The sequence below is a fragment of the Eptatretus burgeri genome, chromosome 10 (genome assembly GCF_056783735.1).
Source record: "Eptatretus burgeri isolate ZD-2024b chromosome 10, Ebu_testis_v1, whole genome shotgun sequence".
NCBI classification, from domain to species: Eukaryota; Metazoa; Chordata; class Myxini; order Myxiniformes; family Myxinidae; genus Eptatretus; species Eptatretus burgeri.
In genome coordinates, this window is record NC_140970.1 from 79,832,384 (window position 1) to 79,852,383 (window position 20,000).

The following is a 20,000-nucleotide window of genomic DNA, read 5'->3' on the forward strand; positions in this document are numbered from 1 at the left end:
TGTGGAGCGGTTGATGAGAGCGATGTTGGTGGTGGAGGTGGTTGTTGCGAAGCGGTTGATGAGAGCGATGTTGGCGATGGAGGTGGTTGTTGTGAACGGTTGGTCCAAAATAACGATAGCAAAAGAAAAACGGCTAACTGAAGATTCACAGCCCGGTTACACGAATAATTCCCTTAGACATCGGTGGGGAAATCTATCTGAACACAGACTTATCAACATAACTGATCTAAGGACCGATATGGTGCGCTGCGAAATTCTACAGCCGTAACAATATATATATATATATATATATATATATATATATATATATATATATATATATATATATATATATATATATATATATATATATATGTGTACACACAAAAAAAAAAAAAAATATATATATATATATATATATATATACACATCCACACACACATACATACCACACTGCCCTGCTTCACACGATGAGCTCCCTCCCTCTCTTCACGAACTCCGCACACACCTATGCCCCTCACCGGACAAGTGTTTTGGCATCAACGAGGCTCAACTCCTCAGCTTCTTCTTCCTCTCCTCCACATTCTGAGCTTTCTGCTCCTTGCAGGACAATCTTCAAGCTGCTTTCTGCTCCTCAGGACAAGCTTTTAGGACAAGGACAAGTTCCGGGGTGACTCTGTCGCATCTCTTGCACTCCTTCCCTCTTCCTCCTGACCTCCTCCTATGTTTTTTTCCATCTCGGCTCATGCGAGCCTCCTCCTTATTGGTCCACATCCACTAAGGAAACAAAATAAAGATGTAACAAGTACCCCCAAAAAGGATAGACCTGAAAACTTTTGGAAAGGAATCTATGAAGACTCAAAATAACATAATGAGGAGGCAGATTAAATGCAAGAATTGGAAAAGGAAAAGCAACACCGAAAATAAATGCCCTCCAGTGATAATAGATGAAGAAAAAAATTAAAAAACGAGCAAAAATGCCAAACTTTAAAAGCCTCAACCCAGATGGAGTTCCATATTTCTGGCTAAAGCAACTAGATGCGATTCACAATCACTACACTCGAGCATTCAACAAACTTATCGAAGGGGAGGAGGTTATGGATGAATGGTTCACAGAAGGTAACACCTTCCTCATCCCCAAATCAGAGGAAACCCAACTACCTCAAGTATAGACCAATATCCTGTCTACCAACAATATACAAACCTGTGACGGGAATCATTACAGAAATTATGCACTACCACCTAATACAAGAAGGAGGCATAGATGCAGAACAGAAGGGATGTAAAAGAGGATGTTATGGAACAATAGACAACCTACTACTTACGAAACAAGACCATACTCAAAAACTGTAAAACCAGAAGAACCAAATTGTCCACAGCCTGAATAGACTACAGAAGAGCTTTTGATAGTGTTCCACATTCATGGATGATCCAATGCATACAACTACACAAGATCTACCCCCAAATAATCAAACTTATTAAGAAAGCAATGGAGCTCTGGAACACCACATTGATACTGCAACATTTGGAAGGAAAGATCAAAATACCAGGTGTGAAGATACGTCACGGGATCTTCCAGGGTGATGGCCTTTTGCCCCCTCCTGTTTTACCTTGCCCTGGACCCACTGAAAACCTCATTAATGAGTAAGGACATGGATACACCCTAACGTCAAATAGGAAAACTTACAAAGAGACAGGAAAGGTGACACATCCACTGCACATGAATGATCCAAAATTCTTTGCACCAAATCATGAAAAATTGTTTGAACACCTGAAATTAGTGAAAAGGTACTCTGCTGATATCAAAATGGAATTTGGCAGAGATAAGTGTACAAAGTGCTCATTTGTACAGAGTAGATCAACAAAAACGGACGACGTAAAAATTGACCTCGATAAAATACAGGATGTAGACAACGAAACATCATACAAATACCTTGGGGTAAAAGAGGGCCACCAAATATGTCACAAACAAATGAGCAAAACAATTGCCAAAGAACACTTGCGTAGAATAAGGCTGATCCTGAAAATATAATCTTACCCCAAGAAACACAATCAAAGGCATCAAGCAACAAGCAATACCAGTATTCCAATACAGCTGCAGAATAATAAACTGGCTGCAAACGGAAATCAACAAACTAGATATCAAAACAAGGAAACTCCTCACCATCCACAAAATGTTCTACAAAAATCAGTGCATCCTGAGAATGTACCTGGCGAGAAAAGAAGGAGGTAGCGGCCTGATGGAACTCAATCAAGTGCACAGAATGACATCTGTCAGAATAGCTGAAGAGGTGAAAATTCCAACAGACGACAGAATCCAATTTATGTGCAAACACGAAGACAGCGAGCCAGAGAAGGTATCCCTAACCCATCTCGCAAAAAATTCCAAAGACAGGTGCAAATGGAAGATGTCATGCATGAAACCGAAACAGCAATGAATACAGCCCTAAAAAAGACGAAATAAAAATATAAAGTGAAATATCACCAGATATACACCGACAACTGGGTGAACGGCAAAACAGTAGGAAGATATTTTTAAAAAATGAGTTCAACAGATTGGGCATTGACAAAGAAAGCTCATTGGAATGACTAAAAAGAGGTGAGCTCAACTTGGATGGAGAATGAATCATTATTATATAATGCCCAAGATCAGGGACACTACACAAATGGCTTGAAGAAAATGGCAAGACTGAGTTAATCGGACAAGTGCAGGTTCTGCAAGGTAGAAACAGAAAGCATGAGCCACCTCCTATCGGGATGTAAAAAACTCATGTCAGAACAACTGTCCACACAAAGTCACAACAGTTTGTGATAATTATGATTATCAATAAAATTTTGTTTACAGGTCACGTGGTGTGGCAGCTATGTTGGAAAAACGGAAAAACTTTGCACCTCTATCTCTGAAACCACATCAAGGAAAAAATTTAAACTTGGCACATGGTAAGTACTCCTCATGGGGAATAAGTGTGATTTTCTTTATGATGTCAAAGGAGCGTTTATTATGACATCATAATTACATATGTAGAATGATCAGTATGAAATCTGATCTGATCAGTAGAATCTAATCAGTATGAAAAATTTTGAGAGTCATCTAGGGATAAAATGTTCCACAGAAAAAAAATTTGATGATGTCATCGGTCACTTTATTTGGCAGCAACATTGTTTTTTCATAAAAAAAAAACTTCAAAAATCTTCTCCGAAATGGCTGTTCAGATTAAGGCGAAACTTTACACATATGACCGCCTATCCATGAGGAACAAAAGGTCCACACATATAACGTCATAGGTCACATGGTTTAGTAGCCATATTGGATTTACACCCAAACATGTAAAGAATCTTCTCCAGACCGGCTGGACAGATTAAGGGGAAACTTCACAGAAATGTTCTCCAAGCTATGTGTGTACCTCAATACTGATATGTATGGCTTCGTTCTTGCCACCCGATCATACAGGCCAGACTCGTGGAGAGTTTGGGATATTGTTGTCACATGCACACAGTGACTAGTCTTTGCCATAGAGGTATATAGCTCTTTCAAAGTTGCTATACATATACATACATATATATTATATATAAACGAGCGATACCCGTGCACATGCATGGGATAGCAGTACAACATAGCTGGTAGCAGACGACAGTCCGTACACGGGGAATGACATAAATACGCATTGTGCAAAATGAAAGTGGTACTATGGAACGCCAAGACTTCGCAAACATTGTCGGCATGTCCGCTAAGTGCCACAGCAATTTCATAGGGATCGTGTGACGGCGAGCCGAGTTTTTAGTGTGCAAGCTTGGTATTATAATAGAGAGATATATATATATATATATTTGACTACTCCCGTGCTCCTCCAGCCAAAGTAACTGCATAAAGCAACCCAAGAAGACTTTCGCAAGGTAATTGCTAGACGCTGTTTCAAACCTTTCCCAGTGTTCCTCAACAACTATAAAGGCGTTAACACATAGTACACACACGACAATCCCAATGCTGTACACTCCCCTCGTCGACAGCAATGCATACCAATAAGGCTCTGAAGCACATACCACATATATAATCCCAGCCACCCGGGTGTAGTCGATTAGGTGAGAGCTGATTGGCTATTCCCACCATTCACAGGTAAAAGATGTGGGCGGGTCTTTTTATATATATGTATGTATATATATATATATATATATACTGTATATATACATATACGTATATACTGTATATATACATATATGTACATATATATGTATATGTATATATATATATATATATATATATATATATATAAATATATATATATATATATATATATACTGTATATATATATATATATATATACTGTATATATACATATACGTATATACTGTATATATACATATATGTACATATATATGTATATGTATATGTGCATATACTAGCGGGGTATGCTTACACATTGTGTAAACATACAAACCATGCTTCGCCATTGTCTCGGGTCACTCACCTTAATTTTTCTTCATTTTTTTTTCACTTATTTGTAATTTCACTTACGGATGTTGTCTGACGAGTCTGTGATTTTTTTTTCTGATGGACCAGCTTCGATGTCCATCGGCATCCAAAATTTTATCTTTCTCCGTCTCCCGGCAGGTACTGATCTTTTATATCAGGCAGTGGTTAGAAAGATATATATATATATATATATATATATATATATATATATATATATATATATATATATATATATATATATATATATATATATATATATATATATCACAGATCAGTTTTACTTTTACTTCAAACTTCAAAATGATTTTTTTTGACAATAAAGAAATTGTTCAAGAAACGTCAATTAAACGTTTACCTGGACTGTTGTTTTAAAGTTAATTTTACCTCGATGTGTTTAAAATGCAGGTACCTTGGTTCCGTAAATGGTTGTTTTCCTGACACAGACTTTCTGGCTGAAAGCAATCATCGTTAGTGCAGCGGTTGCACCTTCTTGAAACTCCATGTTTACCACCTACAGGAGGAAATGTTCCCAGGTGAATGCAGACAGGATAAACGACACAGCATCCATTCCGGATGAAAGTTACTGTTGCATGATTACAAGAGTGCTTACATGTATCATGAGAGTTACTGTGGATGTAGCAAATGTAAAGAAATAGGATAGTATTTTGAAAGTTTTATAAAAACATCATGTATAGTATGAAGCACATGGAAGCTATAACTGCACAATGAGCATGACGTAAGATATGGGAATCAAACCCTGGCAAGTGCTCAAACTGACACCAACCAGGGAATGTAACTCATTAATTTCAACTAAAAACCAGAGGAACTGCTTTAACCTCCAAAAACAGCATAAGAGTTTAAAAAAAAAAATTCACCATTTTAAATGTAGAAATGTCCCTCTGAATGCAAAACTCAAATGTACAGACAAAGGGGGAATTATGTTTAAAACATACAAGTGGGGAAAAAAATTAAAGAATAAAACAACCTGGAATGAGGCAAAACAAAACATCTTCAAAAGGAATATTTTTTGTTTATTATTAGGGTTTCAAAGGTGCTTTGCCAACTGCTCGTTTCGATCCTACAACAACTGGAAGTGGTAGTGAAAAATGTGAGGAAGGCGTGGAGCCACCTCATACAGGAAACTATACATCGAGCATTAGTCAAATGAATTTCCCTGCAGAAAATGTCCTGCTATCTGTTTCATTCCTGAATATAGAAAAAGAAGTGCAGAAAAGGGCATTACTGCCCATCGATTCCGTGCCTTATAATCCAATGTTGCTTTGATATTCCTTTGTTTTTGGTGCTTTTGCAGAAATGCAAGGGAAGACAGATTGGTAGAAGAGAAAAGGAGGAGGAGGAGGAGGAGTGGAGTTGGAAAGGGTGGGAGAAAGCCAGGAGGTAGGTACTATGTATACACACTCACATGCTCGCATGCATACTTGTGTGCACACATGCACTTGTAGTCTTGGAAATCTTTTCCATCTAAAAACTATGCTCAGAGTTAAAATAAAAGACTCCCAGAACTATGCTAGCTGCTCTATACTGAACCCTTTCAATTGTAGCTGTATCCTTACGAAACTTGGCAACCAAAACTGAATGCCATACTTTAGATGTCGTCTCACCAGACTCCCACACAACACCAGCACCAATTCCCCAGACTTAGACAAAATGCCTCTCTTGATGCATCCTGGAATTCTATTTGATTTACTAATCATGGGCTGATCTGCTGTTAGTGTATGAGTGTTTGGTCTACTGTAAAACCAGAATCTCTTCCCTGAGATCCACATTGCTGAAACTTATCCTCATGAAGAAAATAATCTTTAGCAGTATTATTTTGACCTATTCCTATTACATTGCAATTTTGTTAATCAAATACCATTTGCAATTTCCTGCTCTCATTTCCCAAAAGCATCCAACTTGCCCTGCATCTGTTTCTCTTTTTCCGAGTTGTTTGTCTTCGCCCCCCCCCACTTCCCACCCACCGCCCCTCCTGTCCCTCCCAGCTTCCTTCGTGTGTCTTCTCCAAGTTTGTATAAAGCAAATGCTGTTCCTTCTGATGGATCATTTACATAAATTACAAACAGCAATTGACCCAGACAGAACACATCTGATACTTAATTTGTTCCTACCTTCCCTCCTGAAATATGCTGAATTACTACTCCCTATAGTTCCTATCATTCAACCTTGAGTTTTCCATTCAGTCTGCCACCCTGCCTTTTATGCCACCTTAGCAATCATTGATGTGGAACCTTCACTAAAAGCTCAAGAGCTATCCAACTAAATTGTGTACAAAATGGCTGCAAAAGTTATTCTGAAATTATCATGAAAAAAATTAAGACTCAAAACAAACACCAAACAAGTTTCACACACATGAAACCTCAGAACAAATCCCATGAAAGATCATCAATAACTATTCTATTTATCATTCAGGTGACATCTTCTTCGTCTTCTTCTTGCATATGGTAGCTTGGCTGCCAGGTAGCTCTCATTTTATTTGGGCCAACCTCAGAAGGATAACAGGCTAAGTCAACACCACCTGGTGTTAATTTAGCAGCCAACAGGGCTCAAACTCAGGACCCGAAGATCTCAAGACAGCCACCCTAGCCAATAAGCCAACACCAAGCTGATTCAGATGACATAAATGCTTAAAACACAACCTAGAAACTACATGTGGGCTGTACGAGATGACATTCTATCGGAGGTTCATAATTTCATTCACATTCAGGGTTTGTATTTTTAAGCTGTTGTATGTTTGGCTTCAAGCTATGACGACAACTTGTTTCACCTGTGTCTAAACCGAGATTGCATTGTGATGCTTAATGTCAGTCCCATACATACAAGGCACCATCTTTTCTTCTCTTGATGTTAAAAGGGGTACTGGGGGTAAAATTTGTTGAATAATCTATGAGCATTTTGAAACATTATCAGATTACAGAAACACTGCTTTATTTTACAGATTTGAACTATAATAAGGTAAAGAACAACAAACTACAAACAAAAGATGGATGTGAATGGTGCTGGAGACAGACGAGGGCCCCAGAAGTTTGTACATGAACCTCCATCTCCCCCATCACCATGCACATAACTGGCCTCGACTTCTTCTGATATTATGCCACTAAAATCATAAGAATTATAAAACACTGTATGTTGACAGGATAACACATACTATATAACTAAAGTAATTACAGTGAAACTCTAAACCTGCATTTCAATTTGAAAATTTAATCTGGACATGCACCTTTAATGGGAAAGGTTGGTTCAATTCAAAGGTAGGTGCTATATGCTGCAGGAATGGCTTGAGTACAATCCTGAAAACAAACAATGGGGGCTGTTTACATATTAGGTTGAAAAATGAAAAGGGAAAAGACAAAAAGCGACAGAGGGGGGAGGGGATTGGTAAGTTGAGGTGGGGAGAAAACGAAGTTAAGAAAAGGATAGGAAGGAGAGGGGAAGATACAAGAGAAAAGGAAGAGTAAAAGAGGGTAAGTTGGCATATAAAAAGACTGTAGTGAGAAGTGTAGCTTCCTGGACAAAGGGAGGAGTTGGTTAAATCAGAATAAGTGTCAATGACAGCCAAATATGGGCACACCAGCTGAAATATGGGCACGCCAGCTGAAATATAGGCACACCAGCTGAAATATGGACACGCCAGCCAAATAGAGGCACATCAGCAGAAATATGGGTACGCCAGCCGAAATATGGGCATGCCAGCCGAAATATGGGCACGCCAGCCGAAATATGGGCACGCCAGCCGAAATATGGGCACGCCAGCCAAAATATGGGCACGCCAGCCGAAATATGGGCACGCCAGCCGAAATATGGGCACGCCAGCCGAAATATGGGCACGCCAGCCGAAATATGGGCACGCCAGCCGAAATATAGGCTCACCAGCAGAAATATGGGCTCGCCAACCGAAATATGGGCACGCCAGCCGTATTTTTATTACGGACCCGAGGCATCAAAAAACTACAAAAATCGAACAAATAGTTTCAATTGGAGCACCTCGCCACCATTACAATATTTACATTGCATCAGATGTGGTAAGAAATGTGAATCATTACTCCCAGCTTGCCGGTTCGATGACATAAGACACCATTTGGAGTTTTTCCACCTCCATCCCTATCCCGTTTAGAATCCCGTGTGAGCACGGGCAACTTGCTAGTACAATGTTAACATAGCATCAACAACAGTAAAAGGTTAACGAATCATAGTGAAGGCAAGCAAGCAGAAATAACATGCTTTAATTGTAAACAAATTATCATAACAGCCTCTTATCAAAAAGGTGGGAAAGTTAACCTTTGGGGTAAAATAAGACATTTGCACAAATTAGCAAAGTCGTTCCATCTCACCTGGTTTGTGACTACATCATTGTCACACTGGTAGACACATCGCCCATATGGACCTGAACGCAATGCCTCTGTGATGGCTCCGACAGTCACCTGACTGTCTGGGCAGATAACAGATAAAGGCCAGCCAGTAACACCCTGCAAACCAAAGTGTAACTATAGTGTTGTGTCGAGGGGCACAGCAAGGAGACAGACTCAAACAAGGACTGAGAACATGACCCGAGCAGACTCACAATATGCCATCATGAAAGCAATATGAAAAGGGCAGTGATTATTAATAAAGCCATTCATTACTGTGTGGAGTGTACAAAATGATTCAACAATGCATGGAATATTTGGACAAAGCTCGAAAAGCAAAATATTTTACCGTGGATCTGAATTATCATGACGTTATTGTTTCCACAACTAAATTTTATTAAAGCATCTCAAGCCCTTTCAATGAGCAGTATAATACTGCAGACTCTTGTCAAAATGAATGGTGTTTGATGACTCCAAAGATTTTCTTCTTACATCAGAAAAATTCCTCTTTTGAAGTTAAATATATATATATATATATATATATATATATATATATATATATATATATATATATATATATATATATATATATATATATATATATATATAGATATATGTATATATATATATATATGTATATATATATATGTATATATATATATATATTCATTTTCTTGAAAATCATCTCAAAGACTTTCTCGAAGAAAGTCTCCTGTATACAAAAATGTTTTAGAAACTTTAGGTCATATTGAACTTCGGAAGGACAGTATACTGTATTGTGATTGAGATTTGAAATACCATCGGGAGGAAATGAAAAGAATCTGTGTGCTTGTAGTTGAAAAATCTGAAAACCTCATACTGCCATAATCATACATCATTCATGGTATTTCATCAATGGAAAGATTCAAGATCAGCAAGTCAAAGGGTCCTGTAGTAAAGTTGTGAGTTTGCCAACTAACGACAATTAGTGTACCTTTAATCTGAAACAGAATCACATCTGATTTGAACTCCACCATTCAACACAATGATCAAAGTGCTGAGTATCATTCATTTATCAATAAGTGCTTTTCATTCTTAATTTCCTCTCATGGAGTCAATGTGATGGAACCACGTGGTCACTGCAGAACTACTACTTATTTTCACAGCCTCAATTCTTCCCACCTTTTGCGGTGTCAGTCAGTGAAAGGTTTTGGACCAAGTCTTTCACAAACCAGCTCTGGCCAGGTCCGATGCTTGATTGAAACCGATTTGGCCGGGAATTTGGAATTTGTTCAGGGTTCCTGTGATAAGAAGCCCACTCTTTGTAATGGAAACTGTGGGATCGTTAACATCACCAACGACCAGTGTTGGCTGATGGGTCCTTCTTGTAATGGTATTACATAAGTTTGCTTTTTATACTTTGTGTCCATTGGAACAGAAGCTCTGGCCTGTGGTTGAGTAAAGAAGGAGAGTGCCAGGGCGTGGGGCATTCTGGGGCTTCGCTTTGCTTGGTAACTATGATTCTAGTCCTGAAATAAACCCGATCGTTCTCTTTGAACATTGCCTCTATCATTAACACTTCTTACTTTTTACTTTACACTTCTGATGGAAGGTGCACACATTGATGCATCGCATGTGGTAAATTCACCTTTCCTCTTTATTCATCACATATGCCATGGAGCTTTCTCGCAGCTCCATGCCATGTACAAGAGGTTACCAACCAGTGAACGTTGTTGTATACACTGGACATGCTGAAGTATTACCCTAACATGTACCGATAAGAACATTTTTGTATCACCAAATCACAATGGCAAGGCTTGATTTATGATACAACACCATAATTAATGCCCACAATCATGATGGATTGTATGATAACGAGCAATTGATTTCCCTTCGTCACTTGCTCATTCAGATGAACATCTAACATCGCTGTTGTGACTATAATATAGACCTATTATCTAGCAGCATCACACTGCTAACATTGGCCAAAGCCGCAAATATGAGGTACGGACTGAGAATTTCTCCATCTCACCATCACCATTCCTGAACGAGTGTCAGACATTGCAATTGTGTTCAATATACAGTACTCCGATCAGTTAAGCAAAGTGCATCGAAAGCGAAACCTTCCAAAATTGTTCCGCACAATTTGGTGAAGATTACAGTCAGTAATAACTAGATATTCAGTGCTGGCTGCAGAAATATTAGATAATTATTACACCAATAAAGCACCAAACTGTAATGCCTTACCTGTTGAGCACGTTCCAGGTATATCTTCTTTGCAGAGTAGGGGCAGCTTTCTTCAACCATGCAGTCCAAACAGCGGTCAGATGCTCCAGCAGGCTACACACATACCCAATACATATCACAACCTTTAATTGGAAACAGTGTCAAAGGCTCATAGAAGATCTGGAACATATATGGCACGTGGTAAAAGGACACTATGAGGTGTGGATGTATTTTTACATGAATTGCAAATTGAATTCAAAGACAATGGCCAAAACAACATGGTAGAAAGGATTCGAAGCTGCGACCCCAGCATCATGAGCGAAATGGTGAGATGGGAAGATCAAACAATGCAATGTGAAGCATTTAACGCCGAGCTCTTTCATGAACCCCTAAATGTTTAATGAAAAAAAACCCCATCAAATTGGACCAATCCATTATCTCTTATTGACACAGAATGAAGACCTTCAAAAAGAAAACCTTTCAGTGATTTAATTCTTCATTCATAGAGACCAAGGCTCATGAAAGAGCGAGGTGACAGAAGGTAAAAAGGTAAGGAACTTAAAATAGGGAAGTGATGTAAAAGCAAAGCAGGTACTTAACGATTTCATTTTGGTAGAATAAAATGCTTTTGGCCGAAAGTGTGCATATCAGAGTGCGTGCATCACGTCCATAAAGCAAGGGAGGATATACCTTAAGGGAATCAAATTTCCCACAATAATTAATGTACAAACTGTAATAAGGTTATATTGAAAAAAAGTGAAAAGAAATTTCTACATACAAAATAAATATAACTTTAAATAAGATAACACTCACCAATGATGGGTGTGGAGGTTGTTTGTATCGATGGGTTGGGGTGGAGGGGTGAGTGGTGGAGTTAATGGGACAACTCAAGCACTCTTGATATCAACAACTCGTCCTCCGGCATCAAAACGCTATAAAAACTTGAATTTAATCTCTAAACGAATTGGTTTTCTGTTGTTGTTTTCTTACTACCAGACTCGCTATTATCATTTACTGAGTGTTTTTGACTCATCTTTATAAGCGATTGAATCACGCTTAACAACAACATTAAAATGGCGTGGTACAACTGTTCAGTGTCCACATATGTGTCCTCTATGTCTACGCGCCATAAAGTGGTTCGCTGTGGCCTGCTGACAAATGATGTAATAGCGAATGTCACAATGTTACAAGGACATATTATGTTCGCTATTGTATCAACGACGTTATAACGAAACAACAACGTTAAGTGAGGAATTACTGTAATTTGTTTATTTGCTTGCTTAATATGGCATGTGGAGCTTCTTATGAACTCTCGCAAGTTTCGGTCTTTGGCCCACTGTCTGATTTCTCTCCGCATGACCTTCAGCTCTTGCATTACCTTCTCTACAGTGTATTACCACGTCTCTTTTGGCTGTTCCACCCTTGTCTTCTGTCAAGTGCCCAGCACATTGCCTTCTTTGATGCGTTTTCATCCTCAATACCCAGCATATGCCTGATCCATCTCCACTTTCCAGTTATGATCTCTGATTATATTTTCCCCCCTGTTCGTCTCTCCACCTCCTTACTAGCCATGTCAGGCCAGAAGATCATCGGGATTTCATTACAGCTGTTATAGATAAAAGATTCCAGTTTGTGTACTTTGCCTGGTGTTGGCTTAATGGTTAGAGTGGTGGGCTTGGTATCCTAGGATCCTGAGTTCAAATCCTCCTCGGCTGTTGAATTAATACCAGGTGGAGTTGACTCTGCCTGTCATCCTTCCGAGATTGGCAAAATTAGTACCAACTTGCTGGTATCCTGTGTCGGAGTGGCGACCCGTCCAGGATTGTACCCAATAGCCAAGGAGACTGCTTAGGCAGCATCAATGCTTTGCACAGAGTATGGTCCCAATGGATGGATGAACTTCTTGGTTTGCCAAATTCCCATGAATCTCATGATTGTACCCCTTGCCTTTTGTATCTGTTGTAGTGCATCTGCATCTCCACCTCCTGTTGCAGTAGCCATGGGTCCCAAGTATGTAAACTTCTCAACCTCTCGAATGAGTGAATTGGTGCACATGATGTAGTTGTCATATGTGTCATACATACTCATGCTTTCTGTTTTGGCTGTTGAGTTTTAGCTGTTTTTTTTTTTTGGCTGTTTCAGCCCACTTGCACTGCATACTCCTGTCACCTATTTACTTTCTAATTCGTGTAAAATTTGATGTCATTTGCAGATCTGAGTTCCTCGAGCTGTTCATATTAGTTCCTCCATACTACCCAATTCCTTCTCTGATCAGCTGACTTCTGCACCACCCAGTCAAGCACCATTAACAAAGTAACGGAGACAGCATGCAAACTTGTTTAACCTCTGGAGCAACATCAAATCCAGGGGACAACTTATTGTTGCAAATGACACTGCATTTGTATTCATTGTAGATACTCATTATCATCCATATACATTTCTCTGGCATGGTACTCCATACAGTGTCATTATTTTCCATGTTGCCTCTCTCTCTCCACAATGTCTAATGCCTTTTCAAAATCAATTAATGACAAGCCAAAAGCTTACATTCCATTCACTGCATTGCTCTGTTATTGTTCTTAGTGTGAAGATCTGATCCCTGCAGAAATCAATTAATTCCCAAATCCATAGTAACTGGTCCGCATTAATTCCCAAGAGTTTTTGATCCGTATTGAGGTGTCGACATTCATGTAAAAATGTTCAACATGAGTCAGGCGGCAGGTAGTGAACTCGTTTGTATCACAAGATGGTGTGGCTGACGATCACACGACTACTGTTGTCCAAAAGGAATCTTACTCTGAACATAATTCCAGGAAAATGTATTCATGTGTTGTTCATTCCAAATACGGGATCATATAACTTAAGCTTTAAAACCAGGGGAAGTTTTTTTGTTTGGTTAATCTTTCTAGGAGAGGAAAACATAAATGAAAGCTCGACTCAGAACCGAACAAGGGAGAATCGATCATTTTATGACTAAATACAGGGTGGGGCATTTACAGTATATCTGACACATTTTCAATCTTTCTCGCCTGAAGCAGTCTTAGCATAACTAATTATTTTCTTTGTTTTACAGATAACAATTGAAAGTTTTTAATGATGGAGCACTTTAAATGCAATGAGCATGTTTTTTTTTTGTATTTTTTTTTTTAATGCAATGAGCATGCCAATTTCACAAACAAGGTCATCATGACAGATGAGGCACACTTTGATTTGGCAGATTTAACTCCACCAGATTTCTTCCTATGGGGATTTCTGAAGGGCAAAGTTGATAAGGAACATCCAATATTGATCGATGAATTGAAGGCAAACATCACCGCAACCATCCGCTCTATTGATCAAGAGAAATTGCTTGTGGTAATGAACAATATGATGATCCGCTGTCGTGGAATGCACGAATTTGAAAGGGGCCCATTTGTCTGATGTAATTTTTAAGAAATAATCAAAATCGATTTAAAAAACTTCTAGTATGTGTCTATGTTGTAAAGAAATTTTATTTTATTTGGTTTAGAAACAAAAAAGTTACAAGGACAATAAAACCGTCAGATATAAATGCCCCACCCTGTACAATCAACTCACCATATCAATCCAACTGTATAATCTTTTTATAACCCACTATTGTCGACAATTTTTCGATATTCACTTAAAATTTTAATCCCTGTGATTCTTTTCCTTTCCTCTGACTGTTGTCTCTCCTGTATATTCATGTTCTGCCGTTGACTGTGAATACAGCTGATGTGTTACGAGTGTGCATTCTTGGTGTATATTCGATATTGGCCGTGGTTCCTCTTTCGATGCTCATTGTGAAAACCTAAAACAAAAGTTCAAGATACATTCGTGGATCTGAGAGGCACTATTCAGCAGAATTCTCCCTTTTGACCTGCTTGCGTCTATCACAAAGAATGGCAATGCATTCGCTGGAACAAAATGCTAAGCAGATCGTTGGCTCCGGCGTCCATGGGAAGGCTGCAAAAGCCAGTTTTCCCACCTGATTGTACTCATGGATGTTAAAAGGATATCTTGGAACAAGGCATACTGGGTGTAAAGTGAGTCCAGAGTGACCCAGAGCTCGTGCAACAATTAATTGAGATAACTTGGTGACAGTTACCTTGTCGTCCTTGGTAAAATGGCAGAGCGATCCAAAAGAAGAGACCTTCAAACACCTGCAATTGAGAGAAATATTCATCAAAGCACTAAGGTAATGAACACACTCGATTATTATCGACACCGCTAATTAGCGTCACCTGATAAATCTCACAATGATTGGTGTCAGTTTCTCAATTCCAATGCAGCATGTCCAACATCAAGAAAATAGCCCCAAAAGTTGTGACCTCGTCCTTTAGGCACCTCAGAATTGGTCCAGGGATCCCACATTTACTGTGGTAAACGTACACCATTAATTAATTTCATCGATGACAGTCCACGTGTGTGTAACGGCGAAAATGGGATCAAAAGGAAGAAGAAAAAAAATTTTTCTTGAAGTCTCAAACCCACCAATTGCAGAAACCACACGAACACAACCACAAGGAGAGATGCAAGCCAATTTGGAAAGCAAAATCTCAAGGGGATGACACCTCTATTGCCCTGGAAGATGGCTGGTAATTGTTTTCCATTTATTGTGTCCATCAATGACAGAGGTTCATACCCCTTTATATTGTGTCTAAAGAAAGGTTCATACCCCCTTCAAAACTGGAAAGTTGTAAAATCTATCCATGCCCCCCCACACACACACACACCTGACCTTATTTTCCCAAAAGTGGCAACTTAGCAATTGTATCACGGTGCTAAGGAAATTTTGGCTGACCCCAATTAATTTCAATTAATGCAAAGTGGGTGAAAGACAGGTTTGAACAAAATGTTGATAACACCATAAATACACAAAATATGTAAAAGTCATATTAATCACCAGAGCTTATCTAAGACAATGGAAAGAGACTGTCAACAAAAGCTTGCATTTATTTTGGACATGTTTTGACCTCAAGGCCTCAGCATCAGGGCAAGTTCTGCTTAATAAACAGAGCTTCTCCTCAAACGTCTTTCATGTGACAGCACGTAGCATGACGAGCCAGGTGCAATAAGACAAACAATAACTTAGTGAAAGGAATCAAATTGAGCAATGTACCTCTTGTCATCCATCCAGTAGTTAATAAGGTCGATATCATGGCATGATTTGCAGAGCAGAGAGAAAGCACTCTCCTTCTCATTCCTCCAGTTTCCACGTACAAACGAGTGTGCAAAGTGCTCAAATCCCACCTGGAACAGCACATGAACTGACAGTGAAAAAAACATGGGCAACCAGAAGGATGCAAGAGCATATTTGAAAAAAAAAAAACCTCATACATTCCAAATCCTGGAAGGCCCAATCAGCCTGCTGAGCACAACGTCACCACAGTAGCCTTGGGGCATCAGGTGAAAATCCACCTGTAATGCCTCACAAACATTGCTTTTGCAGATAATCCCAGAAAGCTCTACAGGGCTTTTTGCTAAAAGGCAAGTGAAAACTCCGAAGACAGGTAAGTAGGGTGTTCAAAAAGGTTCTACAAATGAGATACTGACAATAATCATGCAAAAAATATGAGGCATAAAAAATACCATACATGTATGTGTGTGTGTGTATACAGTATATATCAATCTATAATTCCAGCAATCTGTGTGTGTGTGTGTCTGTCTGCGACCGCCGTTTCTCGACAACCACCGGTCCGATCTGATTGAAACTTGCCAGGAATATTGCCGGGGATCCGCGGATGTGCCTTTTCAAGGTTTGATATTAATCGGACGAGCGGTTCCCAAGTTACGGCCATTTTATTGCTTTTTTCAGTGTTGAAAAGGTGTATATATCGCAGCTGAAGTGTCGTTCCACCTTATCATGCCATTTTTCCCAAAGATATCTCAGAATAATGATAACAGCATATTAATAATAATAATAATAGCACAATAATTGGCAGTAATAAAAAGAATAACGTGATACAATGACCAATGTCTATCAACCAATGACAGGACACGGTGCTATGACATCACGAATGACGTCACAAATAAAGGGTTTTTTTTGTTGCACGATTGACGTCACAATCGACGCTGGGGACCTGAGTATGTGCCTTTTCAAGGTTTGATATCGTTCTTCATCCGTTTCAGCTGTTTCCCAAGTGTTTCCCAAGGTTTGAAAGCTGTTTTTGCCCATGGTTTGAATTAATTGTTCAAATTATTAATTAATCCCAAGGTTTGAATTTTCCCAAGGGAAAGAGCTGTTTCCCAAGGGTTTGAAAGCTGTTTTTTCCCAAGGTTTGAATAAATTGTTGTGCTTGGGAGACATTTGTGGATACATTTACAGAGAGAGAAGCGAGAGAAGAGGGGGAAGAGAGGAGGGGGGAGAGAGGAGGGGGGGAGAGGAGGAGGGGGAGAGAGGAGGGTGAGAGAGGGGGAGAGAGGGGGTGAGAGAGAGGGGGCGTCACAATTCAAGAGAGGGGGAGAGAGGAGGGGCGAGAGAGGGGGTGAGAGTGGGGGCGAGAGAGGGGGTGAGAGTGGGGGCGAGAGAGAGGGCGAGAGAGGAGGGGGGAGAGATGAGGGGCGAGACTCGGGGGGGGGAGAGCGAGACTAGGGGGAGAGAGAGGGGCTGTCACAATTCTTCTTCTTCTTCATTTGATATGACGTCACAATTGACGCTGGGGACCTGAGTATGTTTCCCAGGTGTTTCCCAAGTTATGGCCATTTATGATACGGTTGGTCCGATCTAATTGAAAAAATGCCCCAATCCAGTCGTCGTTTACGAGAGCGAAGGAACAAAGCTGCACATACTGGCATGCACCTACGGGCCCGCACTAGTGAAAATATATATATATATATATATATATATATATATATATATATATATATATATATATATATATATATATATATATATATATATATATATATACATATACAAATATTGTTACGGGTGTGGAAATTCGCAAACCACCATTCAGGTCCCGTAGGTGAGATAACTCTAAGTACATGTGTAGTTAGCCCCAAACTCGTTGTTTAGAGGGAATTTATGTGATTCATTCGGGCTGCGATGCTTTGAGAGAGCCGTTTTTCTGTTCTATCTTTATTTTGAACCAACCACGTCTCAACTGCCATAACCATCAAACCACCACCGATAAACCCTCCACCACCCTCACCTCTCTCCTTCTACGGCCATTCCCGCATCACCTGTGAATACTGAGCGTCGGGCTGTCTTGGGCTCGTTCAAGATACGCACCGAGCCGCGAGTGCAAAGAGCGGCCTTTCCGAGGGAGAATTCGGATCAAGAATGCTACACGCCCACTTCTGATCCGTCCAATCAGCAAGCGCGGAGCGGCTTGGCCCCGCCTCCAGGCGCGTCTGTGTGAAATCCATATATGCAAATTCTAGGATCAGGGGAGGTTCACGCCCACTTTTCCTCCGTCCAATTGGCGAGCGTGGCTCCACCCCCGAGGTCATTTTGATCCAGAAATTTGCATATTGTTTCTCCTGCCGGCCTATAAAACGGCGAGCACCAGGCGAATTGTGGCAGAGTCAGTTTTGGTGGGAGAGTCAGTTTTTGGTTGGCGGGCAGAGTGTGGCAGCAGCAGAGTGTGGCAGCAGCAGAGTATGGCAGAGAGTGGAGTCGGGTGGCGAAGGCATCGAGTTGGGTTCTGCAGTCGGCTGAGGAGAGTTGTGGGAAGAGGCCAAGGAGCTCGGGTCCGAGGCGAGAAGGACGGCGGTCGGCGACGTGGACGCGGTGGGAGATCGCTCGTCGTGGGACCCAAGCCAGCCAGCCATTCTCCCTCCCCCAGGGCATCAACAATTCCCCCTTTTCCCCTGCACTGAGATAGTGCGACAAAGGGGGCCCTGTTCCCACCCCACTTCAAACGTCGTGCCAACGAAACCCGCGAAGGAGCACGGAGTCGGGGCACAGCCACGCAGCCACATCTGCGGCTCGTCCGCCAACGCGTCATGAGGACGCGGGTAGGACCCACCCGGTCTCGCAGACCTGGCCGCTCCTTCAGGTCCCGTGCACATATTGGCCTACAGGCCCGTCTGCCCCTTTGTCTATGAGGGTGGCTTCTTTCCTTTGCTTTTGAGTAAATGTGTGTTGGCGCCGTCTGTAAAGTAGAACTGTATAAGTGTTGTCGTGTGTGCGCGTAGTCGGTAGTAACTCTGCGTCATTGTTTCTTTTGTTTTACTGATATAGGTGCATTTTGACTGTTTGACTGTATATGTGTGCTTTCCGTGTGTCGCGTAATAAATGTGAATTGTGTGAACTGTTTTCCCGTTTCGCTTTATCTTTTCTTTAATTGACCCTCCATCCTGCTTCAGGTAAAGAATTCGTAGTGGGCTTAATACGCCCGATAATTAATCGGAACCGTCGAGACCGACGATAACACCGCTCGGTTATCACTGTAGCACGGAACGGAACGCTTAAGCGGCCTGTGTCCGGAGTCAACCTGCGGCGAGGTGCGATCGCCCGGTCGACCATTCGCGCAGGTACTTAGGTAGATCGAATTTGGCGAGCGACCCTATCCTGCGCGGGTGGGCAATTAGCATGATCGTGGTGAGGTTAAACCCCCACCCGTGACTAGCTCCCGGTGTTGGTCCGAGAGGGTCACGACTGAATTGTCCGTCCGGTGGGCGAGGAGGCTGCCATTCGAGTCGAGCGGCCGATCGCACGCCGGCGGGCGCGAATTCGCAACACAATATATATATATCAATATATATATATCTATATATATATATATATATATATATATATATATATATATATATATATATATATATATATATATATATATATATATATATATATATATATACAGTCATGCGCCACTTAACGACGTTCCGGGCAACGACAGATCGCATATACGACGGATCTGCCAGCTCTGAAAAAATAAAATGTAGCTGAAAAATTCCTATCGCCGAGTGATGTAGCCGACGTAGCGCTGCCAGTCGTATAAAAATAGCACGTACAATTATGTACACTGTACAGT

General features: G+C 40.6%; 1 protein-coding gene and 1 long non-coding RNA gene across 12 annotated transcripts in view; one reads left to right on the forward strand and one right to left on the reverse strand.

The window, feature by feature from the left end:
- Positions 1 to 14,763, forward strand: part of LOC147018931 (uncharacterized) — a 50,971-nt gene extending 36,208 nt beyond the window's left edge. Inside the window, exons 2-6 of one of the 3 annotated variants that reach the window (XR_015062593.1) lie at positions 2,825 to 2,919; positions 4,894 to 4,983; positions 5,763 to 5,848; positions 12,985 to 13,029; positions 13,232 to 14,763. This is a non-coding gene — a long non-coding RNA (uncharacterized LOC147018931). The remainder of the gene's footprint in view (positions 1 to 2,824; positions 2,920 to 4,893; positions 4,984 to 5,762; positions 5,849 to 12,984; positions 13,030 to 13,231) is intronic. The other 2 variants (XR_015062594.1, XR_015062592.1) reach the window with 2 other exon arrangements.
- LOC147018929 (uncharacterized) overlaps positions 1 to 20,000 on the reverse strand; it is a 302,533-nt gene that overhangs the window by 143,924 nt on the left and 138,609 nt on the right. For 7 of the 9 annotated variants that reach the window (XM_085899057.1, XM_085899050.1, XM_085899051.1 and 4 more), the window contains 5 exons: positions 16,139 to 16,269; positions 15,125 to 15,179; positions 11,041 to 11,133; positions 8,800 to 8,934; positions 4,860 to 4,961 (listed from right to left, as the gene is read on the reverse strand). In XM_085899057.1, the coding sequence (XP_085755183.1) occupies positions 4,860 to 4,961; positions 8,800 to 8,934; positions 11,041 to 11,133; positions 15,125 to 15,179; positions 16,139 to 16,269 (516 nt within the window). Of the gene's footprint in view, positions 1 to 404; positions 757 to 4,858; positions 4,962 to 7,688; positions 7,759 to 8,799; positions 8,935 to 11,040; positions 11,134 to 15,124; positions 15,180 to 16,138; positions 16,270 to 20,000 lie in introns of those variants that run through there. The other 2 variants (XM_085899054.1, XM_085899058.1) reach the window with 2 other exon arrangements.